Below are 21,152 nucleotides of genomic sequence, written 5' to 3' on the forward strand. Positions count from 1 at the left end.
TGATATGTGAAATGAGGATGATAAAATGCAGTGTTGGGTGTGGATGTGCTTTGTAAAATTACATACACAGCTGTTGGGATTGCTCATTAGCGAAGTGCCGGGGCGGTTAAGGAGGGCTGACCAGAAGTGTTTACTTATGCTTCCACTTTGGTCTATATCTAGGAATCTAGGCTCTTAACAGTGAGTTCCAAGTGTGTGTATTAAAAATGGCAGCCTGGGGGTGCCTGGTGGCTCAGTTGATTAAGCCGCTGACTTCGGTTTAGGTCATGATCTCATGGTTTCAGAGTTTAAGCCCCGCTGTGCTGACAGCTCAGGGCCTGGAGCCTGCTTCGGATTCTATGTCTCCCTCCCTCTCTGCCCCTCTCCTGCTCACACTCTGTCTTTCTCTCTCTCTCTCAAAAATAAATAAACATAGAAAAAAATGGCAGCCTGTTGGAAGTCTCAAAGCTTTGCCATCATCTACAGTTTAAGGATGGGTTTAATGGAAGACCTTGTATTCGGTGTCACACACAGGAGCCAGCATAAAAACTGGGCCTTTGGGCTTTCGTGAGGCTTTTAAACACAAATCACCTGTCAAAGGCAATATTTTGGTCCTTATTAAAATGATTTCAATTAGGTTCTTAAACGTAATAGACTCTGTATCTTATCACCCATCTTAGAATCTAGCCAAGACCCTCATTTTGTGTTTGTTTATAGAACTGCTGGCTTAAAAAAAGACTTAAATACTTTGGGCTGATTTTTAGATCTCTGTGTTTCTTGTGCACACCCTCCCCCCCCTCAATACAGCCAGAATGTAATAAAACTTGGGTTTAAGTGAAACAACCTATAAAGTACAAAAGTAAAGTTGCTCTCTATTCATTTCCCAAATACTTGGGTCGTGCTCCTATGTGTGTGAGGCACTAAGTGACACAAGCTGTGGGCACTTTTTCTCATGGAGTTGACTCTTCATTAGGGGAAGTAAGACCCAGATCACAAATTACCTTAAGTGTTGGCTCTGCCTCATAAGGGTCACAACATGCTAAGAGGGCCCAGACCACATTTAATGGGATAGGTTAGCAAGACTGCCTGGAAATAAACTCGAAAGCTAAGCATGGACCATATGACCTTCCATGAGCTGGGTCTTGCCCGTTTTTTGTTTTTTTGTTTTTGTTTTCTCCCGTCTTAGAGTAGCGTGAATGCTGCCTGCTTACCCCCATACGGAGGTGCTTAGTCATGCAGACCTTGACACTAATCCCTGAACGGTCTCTTCAGTATACTTACTGACAGTTGAGTGACAGGGTGTGCAGGACTCTGGCCTGGCTGCCGAGGGGGACACGGCTGGGTCCTGAGGACATACATCAGAGACAGACACTCACAGTTGTCTTTTAGTGAACTAAGTCTGAACTCCCATCTCCTCGTGTACATCAGTGGTATTGCTCTTTCCCCATGCTGGTTAACAAAGAATACAAGAATTGCACTCTTAGAGAAATTCTTCTAGCATTTTGCCATTGCTGAAATAGTTGTACTCTATTTTACAAAAATACATTGCTAACAGATTGGAGGGAAGCAACTCATCCTTCGCCTCAGATAGTTTGGGACACTGGTGTATAGATCACCATAACTTGGATATTTTTGATAAGAACATTTTTGCATACACATTCCCCTCCTTCCATCTGTCATATAAACAAATGATCATACAATTTTTGTTTTTTTTTTTTTAAATCTCATCTTCATTTGATTGTGAAAGTAGTATGTCTTCATTGTGACAACAACTTGGGAAAGTACAAAGAAATTTTTTGGTGTTTTTGACACAAGCTTACTGTTGGCTCACATTGTGCTGTTTCTCTTATCCTTTTTTCCTTTTATCTTTGTCAACACGCTCCCATCCTGACAGCTCATATATGTACACTTGTTCGTACATAAATGGGACACTGGATACCTATTCTTTATTTTACATATAAAATGCGCATGTCATTAAATATTCTTTTAGAGAGGACTGCTTAGTCATCTGTCATCTAGTTATACCATGATTAACCTTTTCATATAGTGTCCTATAACTAGAACTTATTTTATGCCTTTGTTTATTGGTTATTAGGTAACGCTTTGAAAATTGTTGTGACCACATTTTTGATAGTATCTCGGAATATTCCATTGGGATATATTTCTAGGAGTAGAAATACTTCAAGTCAAAAGTATGAGTGAAAGGCGTTGGTAAACTGCCCTTCAGGAACGTTGAAACAAATTTCAGTTTTCACCAGCCGTGGATGGGCTCACCATACTAAGTACTGTCAGTATGGGTGCTGGCAGGATGGAAGCGTGTTGACAAAGATAAAGGCAGAAGGAATGAGCAGACCACTGGGATGGAAGAAGAGAGGAGCGTGGGATGTGAATGGGACGTGGAAAATGGTCTGTTGGCTAAAGTGAAAGATACTTTCAAGGAAATGGGAAAGACAGAGAAGTTGAGTTGGATCTGATTTGATGGAGCACTGAAAGCCAGTTTAGATTGGTATCGGAGAGATTTCAGTGGGTTTTGATCAGGAAGATGAGAGCCCCAGGGTTTTGCTGTGGGAAGGCTGTGTTATATAACACAAGCTGTGCCACACCACTGCTCATTCCCTATGTACTCCATGCCCCTTCCCACCCCATGCCTTTGCTTGCGCTGTTCCTTCTGCCAAAATGCCCTGCTTTCCATAATCTATTGAAGCTCCACTCATCCATCAGGGACCATACCCACGTTCTCCCCTATGTACTTCCTGCTCGATTACGTAGCATCCACTGGTATAATATACCATATTGCCTTTTTATAACTGTTTGGTGTACTACTCTCTCCCACCAGATTATAATCTCCTAGTGACCCATTTCCTTTATGTATCCTTCAGTGCTTATAGTGTCTGGTATATAAGAGGTATTAACACACATCTGCCAAAGGAATCCCAGGCACTGCACATGTCTCCTATGTCATTGAACAAGTACACTTTAGGCCAGGAGATATGTGCTTCAACAGTTTGGGATATTGGATGTCTCGGCCAAGTTGTTATTCCAGAGCCAGTTGGAGTATCACATAGGGCTACATGAGGGACAACCTGCTCTTAACATTTGCCTTCCCTTCCCTCTAAAAGACTTCTAGTCGCTGGCTTTTGGAGACCACCATCCCTTAAATGAGCGAGATCTTGACTCCAGAAGTGTTTGTAAATCATTGTTATTTATGAAAACTTCTACCGGAGCTTGTAATGTTGTATGAGATTGGTTTTTTAAAAGCCAGTATGGCATCGTGTTGTACGTATCATTCTTTGATTTGCTTTTTTCTTTTTCTTTTTTTTTTTTTTAAATTTTTTTTTTCAACGTTTATTTATTTTTGGGACAGAGAGAGACAGAGCATGAACGGGGGAGGGGCAGAGAGAGAGGGAGACACAGAATTGGAAACAGGCTCCAGGCTCCGAGCCATCAGCCCGGAGCCCGACGCGGGGCTCGAACTCACGGACCGCGAGATCGTGACCTGGCTGAAGTCGGACGCTCAACCGACTGCGCCACCCAGGCGCCCCTGATTTGCTTTTTTCAATTGACAGTGTAACTTTGGAATTTTCCCAAGGCAATACATACAATTACAAAAAACTATATAATAATTAAAAATGTGTTTTTTAAAAATTTCTTTTAATGTTTATTTATTTTGAGAGAGAAAGAGAGCACGAGCAGGGGAGGGGCAGAGAGAGCGGGAGATGCAGAATCCAAAGCAGGCTCTAGTCTGTGAGCTGTCAACATGGAGCCTAACGTGGGGCTGGAACTCAGGAATCGCAACGTGAGGTTATGACCTGAGCCACAGTTGGACACTTAACTGACTGAACCACCCAGGTGCCCCTAAAAATGTATTTTTATGGTAAAAATTCAAATTCAAGGGGCACCTGGGTGGCTCAGTCGATTAAGCGTCTGACTTCGGCTCAGGTCATGATCTCACAGCTCATGGGTTCAAACCCCGTGTCAGGCTCTGTGCTGACAGTTCAGAGCCTGAAGCTTGCTTTGGATTCTGTGTCTCCCTCTCTCTCTGCCCCTCCCCTGCTTGCACTGTCTCAAAAATAAATAAACATTAAAAAAAATTCAAATTCAAAAGGGTACCAAATGAAAAAGAATAGTTCTCCAATCCCCTGTTTTTATTTTAGAGGTTAGTGCTATTTGCCCTTTCTTACATATATTCATAAAAACATATATGCATTCTTTAAAACATGTAATCCTGTAATACGTACAGTATATCATAAAGTATCTTGAACATGTTTTCATATCTACATATACAGATGCCGTGTTGTTTTTAAATGAGTGTGTAGTATTCTGTTATGTGAATATACTATGACTATCTCTGTATTGGTGAACTCCTTTGATCTTTTCTGTTTGGAAAGCTCATGTGAAATCACTCTTCGTTTGTTATGAATTTAAATTATTCAACATGATAAACATGAACTGAGTGCCTCCTTCCTTCCTGGCACTGTGCAGGGCACTAGGGCCAACAAGGTGTTTGATGGTCAGTCCCTTCCCCTGACTTGAAGTTATTGGCTGTCTAACAGGACAATACTCTCTTAACAAACATAGAATATGATATGAGCTGGAATGGGTAGATATACCTTAGCATACATATTAATTCTCCTTTGAGAAGGTGAAAAAGAGGACGTTGGTATCAAACTTTAAAGGATAAGAGATCCTGGATTCCTAAGGGGTGAGGAAGAGAAGGTCATTCTTTCAGGGGATGTTAAAGAACAAGATGGGTTGGCAAGAAAGAGCATGTGATAGGCAAAGAATGGCCAGTAGCCCAGTGCGACTGGGGCATGTGCCGTGGTGTGGAGGGGGAGAATTGTACCGTTTGCTCACCAGTTGGTCACAGGAAACATTCAACAAGTGAACAGAAGGATGTGCTCTTTGTGTAACTGAACTCCAAACCATCTTGGGGTTGTCCTCTTTATGCCCTGCAGGCTATCAACTGCCTCCAGGGCAGAGGGTCTTTCTTGAATTGGTCTGGCTTTAAAAAAAAAAAATCTTTTATCCATTTTTGCACCTTTAACCATGTCACGTCTTGTTTTTGCAGAGTTTAGTCACTTCAAGAAATAGAACAGAAATCCGCCATGGCCCCAAGGAAGAGAGGTGGACGGGGGATTTCATTCATCTTTTGCTGTTTCCGAAATAATGATCACCCGGAAATCACCTATCGGCTGCGAAACGATAGCAACTTTGCGCTTCAGACCATGGAGCCAGCATTACCCATGCCCCCTGTGGAGGAGCTGGATGTCATGTTCACTGAACTTGTGGTGAGTCTCCAACTTGCTTCCTGCCAGTGGTTGGGAGCCAGGAGGAAGAGGAGAGGGTGTGCCTGGTTTCGTTTGGTTAGCCATGGGCTCGCCCTTCTTCAGTGCAATGACCCCTTTGTATTGGCACCCCAGCTGTGGGCACTGAGCCTCTGGAGGAAGAGAAAGAAGAAGGTAGCTTTACTACATCAGAGGGCTTTGCTTTAAGTGAAGGGATTTAGGCCCTTTGATCTTCGAATATGTGGCCGAATCACATCCCAAGTTGCTTCTCCTGTTCCCCTCCATCCCAGCGTGAGTCTATACCTGTGTCCTCTGCCTCACAGCCCCCCAATTCTCTAATGCTTTCTCCACCCCTACTCTCAGTGTGCTGTATGAATGTCTTCTTAACAGTTAGTCCTACTCCTCTTCCTGTCCCAGATCCTTTGATGAAAGCCATTATTACTTAAGGCAGTTAATTATTTAGCCTAATGATCAAACTGTAGTAATAAGTGTTGTGGGAAGCTTTTCATGGATCCTGTCATATTTTAGAATCCACTGTACTGAAGTGAGAGAGATATCTGGTGTAGGACCTCTTCTCAAAAGATGTAAGTGATCTCTTCAGCTTAGCTTTTTAGGTACCTCTGAAGTAGTGTTTCTTTCCATTCCATGTTACAGAGGTATATTATGGCATAGTTCAAAGAGTCCTGGCATGTGGATTAGGAAGACGTTGGTTCAAGTTACTATTCTGACTTTATTATCTGTGTAAGTATGGAAGAAGCATATGAGCCTGTTTTCTGGAAAGTGAGAAAAAAAATAAGTCCTCCTTCTAGTGTGATGTAGTGTCGAAGTGAGAGTAATACATAGTGGGAATGGCCCAGTGCCTGGCCCTCATTGGGTGCTCAATAAATGTTACATGAGTACTCTATCCTCCCTCGATCATTGCCGGCATTTTGTAATGGAGTTAGTTCTAATCAGACGAATCAGACCATTTGTATCATTCAACAGATACTCGAGAGTGCTATCATTTTGCATGACTCTTAGGTCAGAAAGTAATGTAGGCTGTGTTATTGCCCTCCAGGGGTAATATCTGAAGCGATCAGTCCACTCCAGCTCTTCCAGAACAGAATTTACCTATAGACTTACCCTATAAGATAAGGCAATATGAGAGTATTACCAAGCCTATTACCAACCAGAATTGGTTGGGAAAAAGAAGAGATGGCTGTTGGCCGCATGTTTGTATTTTACGATGTTGATGAATATTTTTGGTGTTTAAGGAATCTCTCCCCTCTCCCACCTCTGCATGCAGAGATTATGTTCTAGGTATTAATGGGGAGGTTCGAAGTGGGAAACTGGAACCTTCTCTGAAACAGCTGACAGTTTCAGTAGCAAAAGGGGATTGATAAAAAAAAGTACAATGCCACTAGAGGAAGAAGCACAACCCACCTCTGCATGGTGTGTAGATGTGTTGTGAGGTATAGGACAGTGATGAGGAGGGTGGTCAAGGAAGACATTCTGGAGGATGTGAGCTGTGAGTGATTGAAGGTAAGAAGGGAAGTGGAGGGGATCGGTGTCAATGGCTGTCTCAGTCATCTCAGCTAGTTCATCCTGTGACGGTTACAAACTACAACAGCTTATCCCTTGCTAATGCTGCATGCCCATTGTGGGTCAGGTGTGGTTTTGTTCCTCACCATCTTTCATCCAAGACCCAGGCCTGGTGGAAGAGTAAGGAGAGACATGGCAAACTGCTAGTAGGCTCTAAGCTTATGCTTGGAAATGGCATGTGGCACTTCCACCCACGTTTCTTTGGCAGGTGAAAATCACGTGGCCACTCCTGAGATCACAGGGGAAGAATGAATCATCCTTCTGTAGAGACTGGCACCACAAGTCGCATGGACAATCCTGAGGTCACTGGGGCAGTGGAGGACATACAATCCTCTTCCAGGGAGAGGCAGTGAATCATCTACCATGATGGCTATCAGGAAGGGCAATAATATATTCACGGGCTTGGTTTTATTTCCCACGTAAAGTATTTTATGACCCAGTATGTGATCTATCTTGGGGAATGTTCCACGTGCACTCGAGAAGAATGTGTATTTTGCTGCTTTTGGATGAGAAGTTCTGAATGTATCTGTCAGGTCCATCTGGTCCAGTGTATCCCATTTAAAGTATTTGAAAACCCAAAGCCCACCTAAGGAGATAGATGTTGCTGATAGATGAGGGCCCACTTGGTGCTAGTTGGAGCTGGTGGGCAGAGTTAGTACCCTCACAGCCTCTACCTCCACTGTCTTTTCAATTGTGCTCTATCAGACTCCCCAGATGAGACCTAAGCCAGAGCCTGTGTGGTGGCAGCTCCATGTACATCTTGAAGGCAGCTCATTGTTCTGTATTCATAAGGGAGAAAATTCCACTCCTCTGCCTTATTGATGTCTTTATTCTGTGTGGAAATTGCCTACAGCTGTTAGTTGTTAAAAAGCCAATGCCAAACCAGAACTTTAAGCAGAAACCATTGGAAAACAAATTATATTGAGGTTTGTATCTGTCCCGGTGAGTGACGGATGGATTTCTGTCCACTCCTTACTTCAGGGACTTAGACCACAAACCCATCCAATGGCCAGCGGTGTGCTGGGGCAAGAGAGGTGGGCTCAGAGCCATGGGAAACCTCTGTGGGTTCTCTTGAGTGTTCGCAGAAGCGCTTCTGCCTCTGCCCGTGCACAGGATAGGGAGGCCAGGTGGGGAATGGGAGCGTGCTGGGCCTGTGGAGTCAGACTGCTCTGCAACCTGGGGTGACTGCCTTTAAGATGGTTTCTATTGGAGTTTAAGTTTATTGCCTTGCCTATACAATGGGGACAATACCATCTCTCTGATAGGATTGGTATAAAGAAGATAACTTCTTTAAAAAGGGGGGCACCTCTTAGGTGCTTTATAACCCACATCCTAGTGCAATGAGAAGGATGGGAGATAAGTATTTCCTGGACACAACACCCTAAGCACATATCCCAGGTTTTTCCTTTTCTTGAAAGCTAATCTGCCCGCTGTGAGTGAGCCAGTGTGGGTCCTAACTTGCAGGGCATTTTACCTCTGTATCTGTTGGAAAGCATCTCATCACAGCCGGTTGGTGTCAGCTAGTTTCCTTGGCCTCTTCTGATGACACACCCATTTAATGTTTTTAAATGAGCGGTACCAAATAGGTTGCCTTCAGAATTGCTTGCTGCAACCTTATCATCTCATAAATAAAGCAAGCCTGAGCGGGAGGTCAGCCACGGGAATCTGTAAGGAGGGTGGGCCGTGAGGAGTGCCTGCCATAGGCAGTGGAACAAGACTCGTTCCAATTTCAGGATGTAGTGGTTCCTGGGGGTCCCAGTCCAAAACCCTGCCGATTTTTTTTTTTTCCTAACAGCTTTATTGAGATATAACTCACAGACTATAATCCACCTATTTACAGTGTACAGCTCAATGGCTTTTAGTTGTGCAAGCATCACCACAATAAATTTTAGCATGGTTTCATGACCTCCAAAAGTAATTCCCTTACCCATTAACTGTCACTTCGCATTTCTCCCCAGCTCGCCATCCCCTGGCTACCTCTAATCTACTCCTGTTTCTGTGAATTTGTCTATTCTGGGTATTTCATAAAAATGGAATTGTGTAATATGTGGTCCTTTGTGACTGGCTTCTTTCACTTACCGTAATCTTTTCAATGTATCCATGTTGCAGCATGTATCGATACTTCTTTTCCTTCTATGGTTGAATAATACTCCACTGTATGGACATACCACATTTTGTTTCTCCATTCATCATTGACAGACATTTGGATTGTTGCCAGTCTTCAGCTATTATGAATAATGCCACTGTAAACTTTATTCATACCCAAGTTTTTGCATGGAAATATATTTTCAGTTCGCACGGGTGCAGACCTAGGAGTGGAATTTCTGGGCCATATGCTAACACAATGCTTAAATTTTTAGGAATTGCCAGACTGTTTTCCAAAGTGTCTGCACCATTTTACATTCCCACCTGCAGTGTATGAGGGTTCCAGTTTGACCCTATCTCTGCCGACACTTGTTATTACTTCCTACCGATTGACCTGCTGCTTCTAAAGCTGTTCGATGGCTCCTGGAGAACGGAGAACATGTAACTTGGGAATTTTTTAACTATCTAATTAATTTATTTTTGTGAGTTGTCACACAGAAATAGTCTCTATGCTAACAATTTTAACTGATTTGGTATATTTTAAAAAGCATTCAGTTGAGAGTTTGTGTAATCTCTGCCAACTCTGTATTTTATGCCTTTCGAGCATCAATCCTTTTTTTCCTGTATTACCTCCCCCGCCTCCTCTCCCCACTTTTTCTGCTTTGTCCTTTGCTTCAGCCACACATCGTGAGCATAACCAACCCAAGAGTCAACACTGTTCCCGTAAAATAAGATTCAGCTATAGTCTTGCCTTTTCTACAGGCTTCTAAAGGTCTTAGATTGTTTTTGCTGACCTATTTGAAGACCCCTAGGCATCATGAATCTGTAAGTTGTCCTTATTCAAATAACTTTTTCATCTCAACGTTAGCAAATAGATTTCCTTTGGGATGAATAGAAGGATGTGTCACTAATTGACTGGTCAGTTCTTTCAGGGTATGTGCGTGTGATGAGTGGCTGCTGTGTGTCCTGAGATAACTGGTGAGCAAAGCAGCCATGGTTGTTAATGAATTTATGGGACCAAAGGTGTAGCGGGGAAATAGGCAAATACACACACAATCTTATCCAGTGTGCCCCAGGATTACGAGGGGCTCTTCCAGCAGTATATATTGTTGGGGAAGAATGTTCATTCGCCTTTTTTCACAAGAAGGGAGTTGCACTCACAGGTTCCATATCTATAAACCTAGCTCTCTTGCCCAGTAATTCCTAGCTTCTCTTCCAAGTCCTCATGGGAATATGCATCCCTCAGTCCCTTTCTCTGTCGATTTCTCTGCCAATCAACCAGCTTTCAGGTCTGTGGTACTATAAATTTCCTAGCAGTGAGCTCCCCTTGGGGAGTTCTACAGTTGTCCAGCTGACCCTACCACTGGTAGGTGAGTGTCTAATTCAGCCTTGAAATCTCAGCAAGGCCACTTGTCCTCAGATGAAAATTGAGTTCTCCAACTCAGCTTACATGAGTGAGAAAGAAGGTACATATTTTGATTTCCATTTGCTTGACTCCTTAGCTTAGCTGTCAAGTTAATAACAAACTTGCTAGATTCTAAACCCCACAGTTTCCTAACTTAGTGTGGAAGGGTCTTGGAAGGCTTTGTGGGAGAGGTTTCATTTAATGTTAAGACATGAGAATCTAGTAGGAATATCAGGGCAAAGAGGAGAGATTGTTACAGACCTTGAGAACAGCACAGTAGGGGGCCGGGAGGTGACAGAAAGTGTGGAAGTATCAAAGAACAGAAAGCTCAATGTAGATGGAACATGAAATAGGAAGCTGGGAGGACTGGGGCTTCTGAGAAGTGGTTCTGGAAAAGGGGATGGGGATGGTTGTGTTATTGATTTAATTCTATATCTCAGATTCTTATTTGAATGAGAGGAAGGTGCCTCTGCTTTTTTACAGGTTTTCTCAGCAAACCAAATATAATAAAACCTTGGTTTGCCAGCATAATTCGTTCCAGAAGCATGCTTGCAATCCACAGCAGTTGTATATCAAAGCGAATTTCCCCATAAGGAATAATGGAAACTCAATACTATAATATAGTAACAAAATAATAAAATACAAAATATAAAGAAAAATAAACAAATTAACCTGCACTTTCCTTTGAAAACCTTCATGGTTGTGTGAGGGAGACCAGAGAGAGGAGGGTACTGTGCAGGATGACTTTCACTACTATCACTGATGGAATCACTGCTATCTTTTGGCTCCATGGAGTCTCTTTCTGCATGGGGGCCATTGTATATGCTCGTACGGATGTTGACTACAGTATTAATAAACTCTGTCATATACTGTATTCAATGTAACAGGCAATAAGGCAGCAGAGGAAACGGTCTATATCTGCAGGCAGCCTGACCTAGAATGAAGCAAAGCATTCCTAAGCTTACTCTTGGATGGAAAAGCAGGGGATTGTCCCTAGGTGCTTTGAAGTATCAAAAAATAGTGCCAGTTGTGGGCACCTTCCAATGTTCTGGAAAATCATTGATTTCTGCCAAACACCTCAACCTGAGACCAAGCATCTGAGAAGGGGAGACGATCACCCACAATCCTGCAGAGAGAGAGAGAGAGAGAGAGAGAGAGAATAACCATTGGCTCAGTTGTGATCATGTGATATTCGGTGTCACCTACTACTCCTGTTGCAAGACATAGTTCGTTTATCAAGTTGAAATTTATTAGAAACATTTGCTTGTCTTGCGGAACACTTGTAGAGCAAGTTACTTGCAATCCGGGGTTTTACTGTGTATGAAAGTACGGCAAAATATATTGCTATTTGATTACATTTACAAAAATGACCGTTGTTCTTTGCAGTCTCTGTGAAGTGTTGGTTAGTTAAGCAAAAGGTTTCATGTTTTCTTGAACAGATTCTGAGTATGTTTTCATTTGAGTCCACTTGTTGAGATGAGATGCTATCTTGCTGTAACACATACCTCCTCAGGGCACTTTAATTTTGAAATAAAAAGGAAATAGAGAATTACTAGGAGCCCCCCTTCCCCTTTTCTGCCCTTCTACCCAGTGTATAGACTCCTGCATCCACCCGGAATTGATGGGCTAAGTGTTCCCTGCAGAATATTCCACAGCAGCAGTGATACTGGAGTTGGTATCTCCTAACGAGTTCCCTCAGCCCTCTTGCCTTGTAAAATGTGCAGAATAGCCCTGGGTGAGATTTTAGGTGAGAAACCAGGTTTAAGACAAGGCTGGCTATTATTTTTGAAGTGTTTTGCACTAAATCTCCACTCTTCTAGTACACACACTGTTTTGTGTATTTGGAATCAGTTTCATAGATTGATTAGAGGAAAACTTTCATTTCTAACACAGTGCATCACTATGAATTTATGGCTGGTTGGAAATAATATGCAGTATGGACCCAAGTTTTCCTAAATCTGAAATATGACCAATTACATTTTACACTGTTTTCTGGTTAATCTGTTTTCTTTTGAATCCATTGCTTAGTGTCCCATTTATTTGGCCAATGGGTCTAATATTTTAGGATAATAAACTGTAGAGTGCTGTGCCTTCCAGGAAATGTAGCATATTTTAAAGAAACTTATTAAGAAAATCAGTGATCATAGAACAACCATTTATACCATTGAGGATTACCAGAGAAAATTAAATCTCAATGGGGAATGTGGTGATCATGGATACCATAGGTTGATGGGATTTGTATCCTCATAAATGTAATTATAATGTCAATTACTTACTATAGGTCAGTTTTATTACTGCTAATTACTGAGGACATTAGTAGCCAACGTAGGATATGAGAAATAGAGATAGCAGGAACGGGAGAATTTAGTTGGTGTATCAGAGTCAGATGAATTCACGGTCAAGTTAAGCTGTGCCAAGTGAATTCACCTGGGAATTTACATCAGTAATCTCTTCATTTTTCAATATATTCTGAAGTCATTTTGGTATGAAAGGAGCTACAGGAATCCAAAGTTGTCTTACAGACTTAGCAGTATACAAATTTTGTTCTTCCCCTAGCTATGTGAATTGTTACTCATCTCCCACAGGCTGCCAACATAATTTCTTTTATTACTAGGACTGTCTTAAGCTCTTTTTAATAAAAATTCTTCCACTATCACTACAATTGATGAAAAGTTTCAACACTTTTTATCTCTTTGTTTTTTAAACTCACCATTTACACTAAAGGCCATGACTAAGAATAGAAAGTTTCTTACAGAGGGAACCTGGGTGGCTCATTTGGTTAAGTGTCCGACTTCGGTTCAGGTCACGATCTCATGGTTCGTGGGTGCGAGCCCCACATCAGGCTCTGTGCTGACAGCTCAGAGCCTGGAGCGTGCTTCAGATTCTGTCTGTCTCTGTCTCTGCCCCTCCCTGGCTCGCTCGCTCGCTCGCTCTCTCTCTCTCTCCCAGAACTTTATACACAAATTATCTTGGCCCTGAGAACAACTGACGGTTTGTGACATAGGTGATGTTAATATAGGTGGTTTTGCTTGCTTATATGTGTTGTACTTCTGAACAGAACATTGTATTCTAAGAACCAAAGAAGGATTGGTAGTAGATCTTCATCCCAGTTGACAGTCTACATTTCTTTGTGCTGCTTGGAGGCCCTGTCTGCTTAGAGATAGTAAGATGGTCAACATGGCTTCTTAAATTTCCTTCTTGTCTTCTGGTTTACTAAACAAACCCAGTGAAGCTTAAGGTAAAACTCCAAAACCATTTTGCTCCTTCTAGTGCTAAATTTATGTTTTGTCTCGCCAGATTCATTCCAAATGTCCTTTCCTATAGGCTGTTAGGTTTCGTTTTTTGACTCCATGTTAGATGCTCGGTTATAAATCAATACACTTATTTGTGGGTGCTTCTAAATTTATTCATTTATTTTTAACGTTTATTTATTTTGAGAGAGAGCAGGGGAGGGGCAGAGAGAGGGAGAGGGATGATCCCAAGCAGGCTCCGTGCTTTCAACGCAGAGCCCGACATAGGGCTTGATCCCATGAACCATGAGATCATGACTTGAGTGGAAATCAAGAGTCAGATGCTTAACTGACTGAGCCACCCAGGCACCCCTCTGGGTGCTTCTAAATTTAGATTCCAGGGATTGAAATGGGAGAGTGCGGAGAGGTGGAGGAAAGAAACATGAAAACTTTTTTTTTTTTTTTTTTAAATACAAATAATGGAAAACCATGTCTGAACTAATGATGTTAGTGAAAAAATGGTTATGAGTCCCCTTGGCCTTGATGATTTTCATTAGTATGAATTGTAAAGAGACTCTGAGCAGTATATACCTACTTAGCTTTTGACTACAATTTAAAATATGATTATTTAACTTAATCCTCAGGCTACCATGTGCGAATTACACAAAGTCAACACACTGTACTGACTTGCCAACTCTCTGTATGTCCCCAAATAAATCAATACAGGTTTTAAAGGACTGGGGGAAATAATTTCATCTCCATAAGTCATGTGGTTTAGGTAAGCTTTCAAGTGTAATTTTGAAAATGTGTTTCAGTAATGGCTAGAACAGTTTGGTAGTTTGTATAAATAACTGCACATGAGAATATATATTGTTGCATTGGGAATCATCTAAACATCATTTGCTCACATAGAACATATGTCACATGGCCTCTGAGAGGTAAATGCACAATAGGCGGATGGTGTATTTCAGTTCTAATGGTCCTCAGTCATTTTATCCGTTGTACTTGGAATCCTCCCTTCCCCCGCCTTCAATTCCCAAAATTACTCAGGAATTTCAGGCTGTTTCTTGATGCGTGTTATAGAAGCTCAGGACCAGTTACATCTTTTAGTTATGATTTTTTTGGCTTATGGATGAAGAACCATATCTATATGTATTTTTTTTTTAAATAAGATCCCTGAAAATGCAGCATTTTTTTTTCCTCTCCTGCCCAATTTTAAATGAATCCACTGGAAACATCCTACAGCTGCTATTTATTTGATTACACAATGGGATATTTAAAAACTAAACTAAACCAAATGAAAGCTCACTTAGAATGTATATACAGGTTGTTTTCGGGAAAGATGGGCATTTTTTGCATGTGGAAGAAAAAGTCATCAAGTCTCTTGCCGTCTTTGAAATAATCAGATGCTTTGAGTTTATTCCCATGGACACTCATTATGTTAAATCCTCTATGGATAGACACCTTTGCACTTTCAGAGAGCAGAATGACATTCAGGCGTTGTATCTGGCTTTTTTTATCCTCAGGACCCCCAGAGCCTAGAGCAGGGTGTGGCCCAGAGTGGGTGCTCAGTAAATGCTTGTGGTCCAGACGAGTAATTACTGAAGGTTAATGCTTGAGATGCTCAGTAACTATTTGCATGCATGCATGCATGCATATATGCATGAATTAATGACTGCTGAATCCTCCAGCAATTGGGTATGTATTCTGAATTATTCTCAAAGTAGTAGTATGAATTCGGGCTGATCCCTGCACCCTTCCTGTCCCCCATCCACCTCTTTGTCATTCTCTTTACTCATCTTCTTCATTTGGATGTCAGTTACTCAGGGAGCATGAAAGTGGCTGGCATCAACAGCAGATTGAAAGGATAAGTTGATAGGGTTTAAGAATTATTTTTTGTCCTTAACAGTCTCTATCATATATGACATGGTAAAATACATAGCTGCAATATGGGAGAAGCGACCTATTGTGCTAAATATCTTTTGACCCAAATAAAACTTAAAAGTGTCATCCGAGCTGCCTAAAAGTCTCTGAAGGGCATGCTGAGCAGGTGTGAGAGGGGCCTGGGCTGGCAAGAGTCATTGAGGGAGGGGGCTCGTGTGGAACTTGGTTTCACGGTTGCCCACAGGGCCTTAGGGTGCCTTTCTAACAAAGCCCCTCCATTCGGTGAGGGAGATACTGCTAAGAAATTCTCCCAATTAAGCCTTGTCAACAGAAGTTGTACCAGGTTATAGGTATAAAAACTGCATATTTGGCTGGGGTGCCTGGATGGCTCGGTCTGACTTCAGCTCAGGTCATGATCTCACAGTTGGTGGTTTCAAGCCCTGTGTCAGGCCTTGGGCTGACAGCTCAGAGCCTGGAGCCTGCTTCAGATTCTGTCTACCTCTCTCTCTCTGCCCCTCCCTCACTCACACTCTCTCTCTCTCTCTCTCAAAAATAAATAAACATTAAAAATATTTTTTTAAAAAACTGGATATTTGGGTGGCTGGGTGGATACTGGGAGATGATTATGACATATATTTAGAACAGATTTATTTATTGTAGATTCCTGGAAAACTGCTGGTGATGTATACTAATAAAAGTTAACATTGCTCCGAGTTTCTGGTTGAAATAACACAAAGAAGCTAAATTAGCCCCAGGTTTAGCGGCAGATTTTTTCTAGCAAACTGGATATAGTTTTCATTGTCTACTCTTAAAGAAAAGGAAATAGTGTAAAACACTTAACCATTGGTAGTAAGAAACTAAAAATTTTTTCTATTAGTCAGCCTTTGCTTGTAGGATCTCACTTCTTATTTTTATATATCGAGTGAAAACATGTCTGTCAGACACAGAGAACATTACTGTGTAGGTGGTGGTGAGTCATACTGTGGTATTTCGTGTAATGACTAATAGGGTTTGCAGAAATCTTACCGGCCGAAAACCTTCAAGGTTCATTCTCTGTGTGTACACATCCATTTTGGGATTTAAAGCACGCAGTTGTTTCCATTTGTTTTTTTTTTCCTGACCAATTAGGAATAGGTAATAAGTCACCGAATATATTTTTCTTTCTTTCTTTCTTTCTTTCTTTCTTTCTTTCTTTCTTTCTTTCTTTCTATCTATCTATCTATTTTAGGGGAGAAATCTACAAAATCCTTTTTTTTTTTTAATTTTTTTTTTCCAACGTTTATTTATTTTTGGGACAGAGAGAGACAGAGCATGAACGGGGGAGGGGCAGAGAGAGAGGGACACAGAATCGGAAACAGGCTCCAGGCTCTGAACCATCAGCCCAGAGCCCGACGTGGGGCTCGAACTCACGGACCGCGAGATCGTGACCTGGCTGAAGTCGGACGCTTAACCGACTGCGCCACCCAGGCGCCCCTCTACAAAATCCTTTTTAAAATTTTTTTAAAATATAATTTATTGTCTAGTTGGCTAACAGACAGTGTATACAGTGTGCTCTTGGTTTTCGGGGCAGATTCCTGTGGCTCATCGCTTCCATACAACACCCAGTGCTCATCCCAACAAGTGCCCTCCTCACTGTCCATCACCCATTTTCCCCTCTTCCCCACCCCACATCAACCCTTAGTTTGTTCTCTGTATTGAAGGGTCTCTTATGTTTGCCTCCCTCCCTCTCTGTTTGTAACTATTTTTGTCCCTTTCCCTCCCCCCATGGTCTTCTGTTAAGTTTCTCAAGTTCCACATATGAATGAAAACCTGTATCTGTCTTTCTCTGACTGACTTATTTCACTCAGCATAATACCTTCCAGTTCCATCCACATTGCTGCAAATGGCAGGATTTCATTCTTTCTCATTGCCAAGTAGTATTCCATTGTATATACAAACCACATCTTCTGTATCCATTCATCAGTTGATGGACATTTGGGCTCTTTCCATAATTCGGCTATTGTTGAAAGCGCTGCTATAAACATTGAGGTACATGTGCCCCTATGAATTAGCACTCCTGTATCCTTTGGATAAATTCCTAGTAGTGCTATTGCTGGGTCATAGGGTAGTTCTATTTTTGATTTTTTGAGGAACCTCCACGCTGTTTTCCAGAACGGCTGCACCAGTTTGCATTCCCACCAACAGTACTTATATTTAAACTGACAAATATGGTATCTAACTTTCAGATTTCAAACCACCACAGTGAAAGTACAATATTGTTTCTCATGGTCATTATGGTTAAATTTTAAGAGTTGAATTGGCAATCTGTGACCTATGGATGTGACGGTCACTTTCCGTGCTGGTAAAGGACATTCATAAATTTGATGAAATAGCTCAGCCTAATAGAACATTTTTTTCTATACATGTGTAAAATTGTAATTTGGCCTTTTCCCCAAGGTGCACTTATCACCATGTCATATGACTTAAGGCCTAGTCACTTGTCCCTCCAAGTGTTTGACTTATTTCTGGTTATATTGAGTTATGGGATGGAAGGCGAAGGTTAAAAATCCAGAAAAGACACCGCTAACATAGCGTGTATGTGAGGTGAACTTGAGGATTGCTGCCTACAGGGCATGTGGGGAAACCTTTTGTGGGTGGGGCTAGGGTGGGTGAATTGGGTCTACATGCTGTGGGCAAATACCTGACGTGTGTAATCTGAAGGAGAAAACTTAGCTTTGTCTGAGTTATGGTTAGAAATTCTGTGAGGTCTGTACATTGAGTCAGAGGGTGGGTCACCTTGTCAAGGACTATGAAAGAGCAAAACCAAACACACACACAAAAGAGTGAGTTGATTAGCAGGGTGACCCCAGGGACCTATCTTCTCGTCTCCTCACTTTTTTAATTCTCCCTTCTCCACCGCATTAATTGCATGTCCTTCTACCTCTGCGGGAATATGTATTAGTATGTATGTAAAGAGTTAGCTTAACTCATTAGAAATAGAAACCCAGAATTCCTTTACTAGAGATTTCTCTGGTTAGCTGGAAACTTACTTGTTGGCTCGCTGAAATCTATTGATTTGGTGGATTTTCAAAGAATAAATGCTTTCAATACTGTTTTGGAGGTTTTATAAATAACTCTATATTTCAGTTTAGCTAAATATCTGGAAAAGCTCTTTCAACCCATTCAAGACCCTTATTGTATATTATTTCAAAATTCCTTCCTTTGCTTTATCTAGCAAATCAATCCATTTCCGTAGATTTATTTATACTGTGCCAATTGTTTTGTGATTTATGTAGATTTCTGTATAGTGTTGCCTGCTTATGCAGAGTGTAGGACTGGTGAGATTTCTTTGTACAGAACCTTTTAGAAGTGGGTCTTAATTACATGCTTTGTTAGGGAACTTTAGTTCCCACAGCTGGGCTTCCCTCAGAGGTCTTTACCTCTTAAAATATATATAATATTTTTCATATATATAAAAATATATAATTTATACCTTTTCCCCAAGATACTATATGAAATACATATAAAGATATTAAAAACATAATTAAAATGTTCTCTAAGAAGAAAAGCCTAGAGGGTTTTGTTTGCTGGTTTTAGTTTTCAAGAAGCTTGAGCACTGTGGGGAAAGGACTGATGCTTGGTGGAAATGTTTCTTCTTTTAGCACTGGCCAAATTATTTTCCTTCAGTTAACTGAAAACTCTATCCAACAAAGAATAATGCGAAAGAATATTCTGTGGCCAGTGAAAGGAGCTGGGCCATCCGGAGTAGGAAAGAAGTTCGTTCTATTTGTCTTGGCATGAATTACAAAACAGTTGTTTTGGGGAAAAGAGTATGTGACTTAGCATGATTGCAACAAAACAAAACAAAAGCAGTAAGGTGATCTAGGAGCATCTGGGATGTTCCCTGGAACTGGGCTAATTACATTTATTAATCTTAGTGGAAAACTTGCTTATTAATTCACAGAGGCCCAGAGGAGCAAGTACTCTATAGCACCACCAGTAGGGAAAATTGGGGGAAAAACAACCCAAAACTGAAAAAGTTCTTGAAACTTTATCGTTACATTTAACACATCATTTTAATTTAATATTAAGGGACTTTAAGGGTGTCTGGGTGGCTCAGTCGGTTGAGCGTCCAACTTGGGCTCAGGTCATGATCTCGCGGTCTGTGAGTTCGAGCCACGCGTTGGGCTCTGTGCCGACAGCTCAGAGCCTGGAGCCTGCTTTGGATTCTGTGTCTCCTTCTCTCTCTCTGTCCCTCCCCCACTCATGCTCTGTCTCTCTCTGTCAAAAATAAACATTAAAAAAAATAATAAAAAAAAATATTAAGGGACCTTAGGGGAAATACTATCTCTTGGTCTAAATGGAATGCATATTAATAGAATCTATATAATTCTGAAGGAAAGGATAAAGATATTTCATAGAAGTGATCTTTGGTTTCAAACAGAAGTTGTGTGTGAAATTTTAACAGTTCCCAGAGTGAGCTGCTTATCCTAAAGGAGAACACACTTTCCTTCTCTTCACATTTCTTTGCAATCCGTTTCTCTTCTAAACCAACTCCTTAGTTTATCTAATATTCAATCAGAAATTTCTTTCCTTCCAGTGTACACAGACTATATTTTCTCTACTCTGAACTTTTTGTTTTCCTTGGGGCTCCAACAAGCAAGCTTGACTTTGTTGTTGTTGTTGTTGTGGTTTAGCAGCTTAGATGTAATTTACATGCTATGGAATTCACCTTTTGTAAGCGAACAGTCCAGTGAGTTTTAGCAAATGTATACAGCTGTGCCGCTATGACCACACTCCTGCTTCAGAACATTTCTAGCACCCTGCCCATCTGCAGTCAGCCCCTGCTCCTCCCTCTAGCCCCGCACAGCCACCAATCTGCCCTCTGCCCTATAAATGTACATTTTCTAAAAATCTCCTGTAAAGAGATACTGTCTGAGATAAAGTGATCCTAACTGTTTTGTTTTCCATGATTGCCTCTTTCAGTCTTTGAATTAAGTATAAAAATGAAAAATCTCTGTAATCTGTAATATTGCTTTGAAGTAATGGCAGAGCTTGAAGGGCCTAATATGTCAAGATGATTTTTCAATTAGTTTGCATTCCATTCTTTTTCCTTCTTCCATCAACTGTGGCTTAATTCCCTTCCTTGTCCAGCAGTCTATCTAAATGAGTACCAGTAGCTGGAAAAAAGAGAAGGCAAAAGCCATCCAGCTTTTTTGTATCTAAAGAAGGACCCCAGGAGTCCGGTCTAGGAGATGTGGAGTAAGATTCAAACATAGAAGCTTAAACTACAACTGGGCAGTTTCCATGCGGGACCACAGAATACTTTTTGACCTGAAACTTGCAAAGATTTCTCAGAGAAGACAAAAAGCACTAACTCTGAAAGAAAAGAATATTAATCACTTAGACATCATTAAAATTAAAAACACCTAGTGATCAAAATAGATTGTTAACAAAGTAAAAAGGCAAGCTACAGGCTAGGAGAAACAGTCTCTCTTCTGTTGCCAGACTGAAAATTGTATTCTTAAGATCTGTACATTTCACCATATGTACATTTTACCCACCAGAAAAGGTGAAGGGGGCATTAATCTTTGAAATACATTGAGCATTACTATACATACTATAGTTTATTATATATAAACTTATACTACATATTATATATTATATAATATATGCATACTATATATTACTATACATACTGTACTATACTGTTCTTACAATAGT

At 41.1% G+C, this 21,152-nt stretch overlaps 1 protein-coding gene across 6 annotated transcripts in view; it reads left to right on the forward strand.

Annotated features, from left to right (window-relative positions):
* Positions 1-21,152, forward strand: part of DAAM1 (dishevelled associated activator of morphogenesis 1) — a 176,534-nt gene that overhangs the window by 63,602 nt on the left and 91,780 nt on the right. For all 6 annotated transcript variants that reach the window (XR_006705051.1, XM_045451124.1, XM_045451121.1 and 3 more), the window contains one exon: positions 5,048-5,267. Coding sequence is in view for 5 of the 6 variants with exons in the window: in XM_045451124.1 (XP_045307080.1) it covers positions 5,085-5,267 (183 nt within the window). In the remaining variant the exon portion in view is untranslated. The remainder of the gene's footprint in view (positions 1-5,047; positions 5,268-21,152) is intronic.

This window comes from Leopardus geoffroyi, chromosome B3 (genome assembly GCF_018350155.1).
Source record: "Leopardus geoffroyi isolate Oge1 chromosome B3, O.geoffroyi_Oge1_pat1.0, whole genome shotgun sequence".
Classification (NCBI taxonomy): Eukaryota; Metazoa; Chordata; class Mammalia; order Carnivora; family Felidae; genus Leopardus; species Leopardus geoffroyi.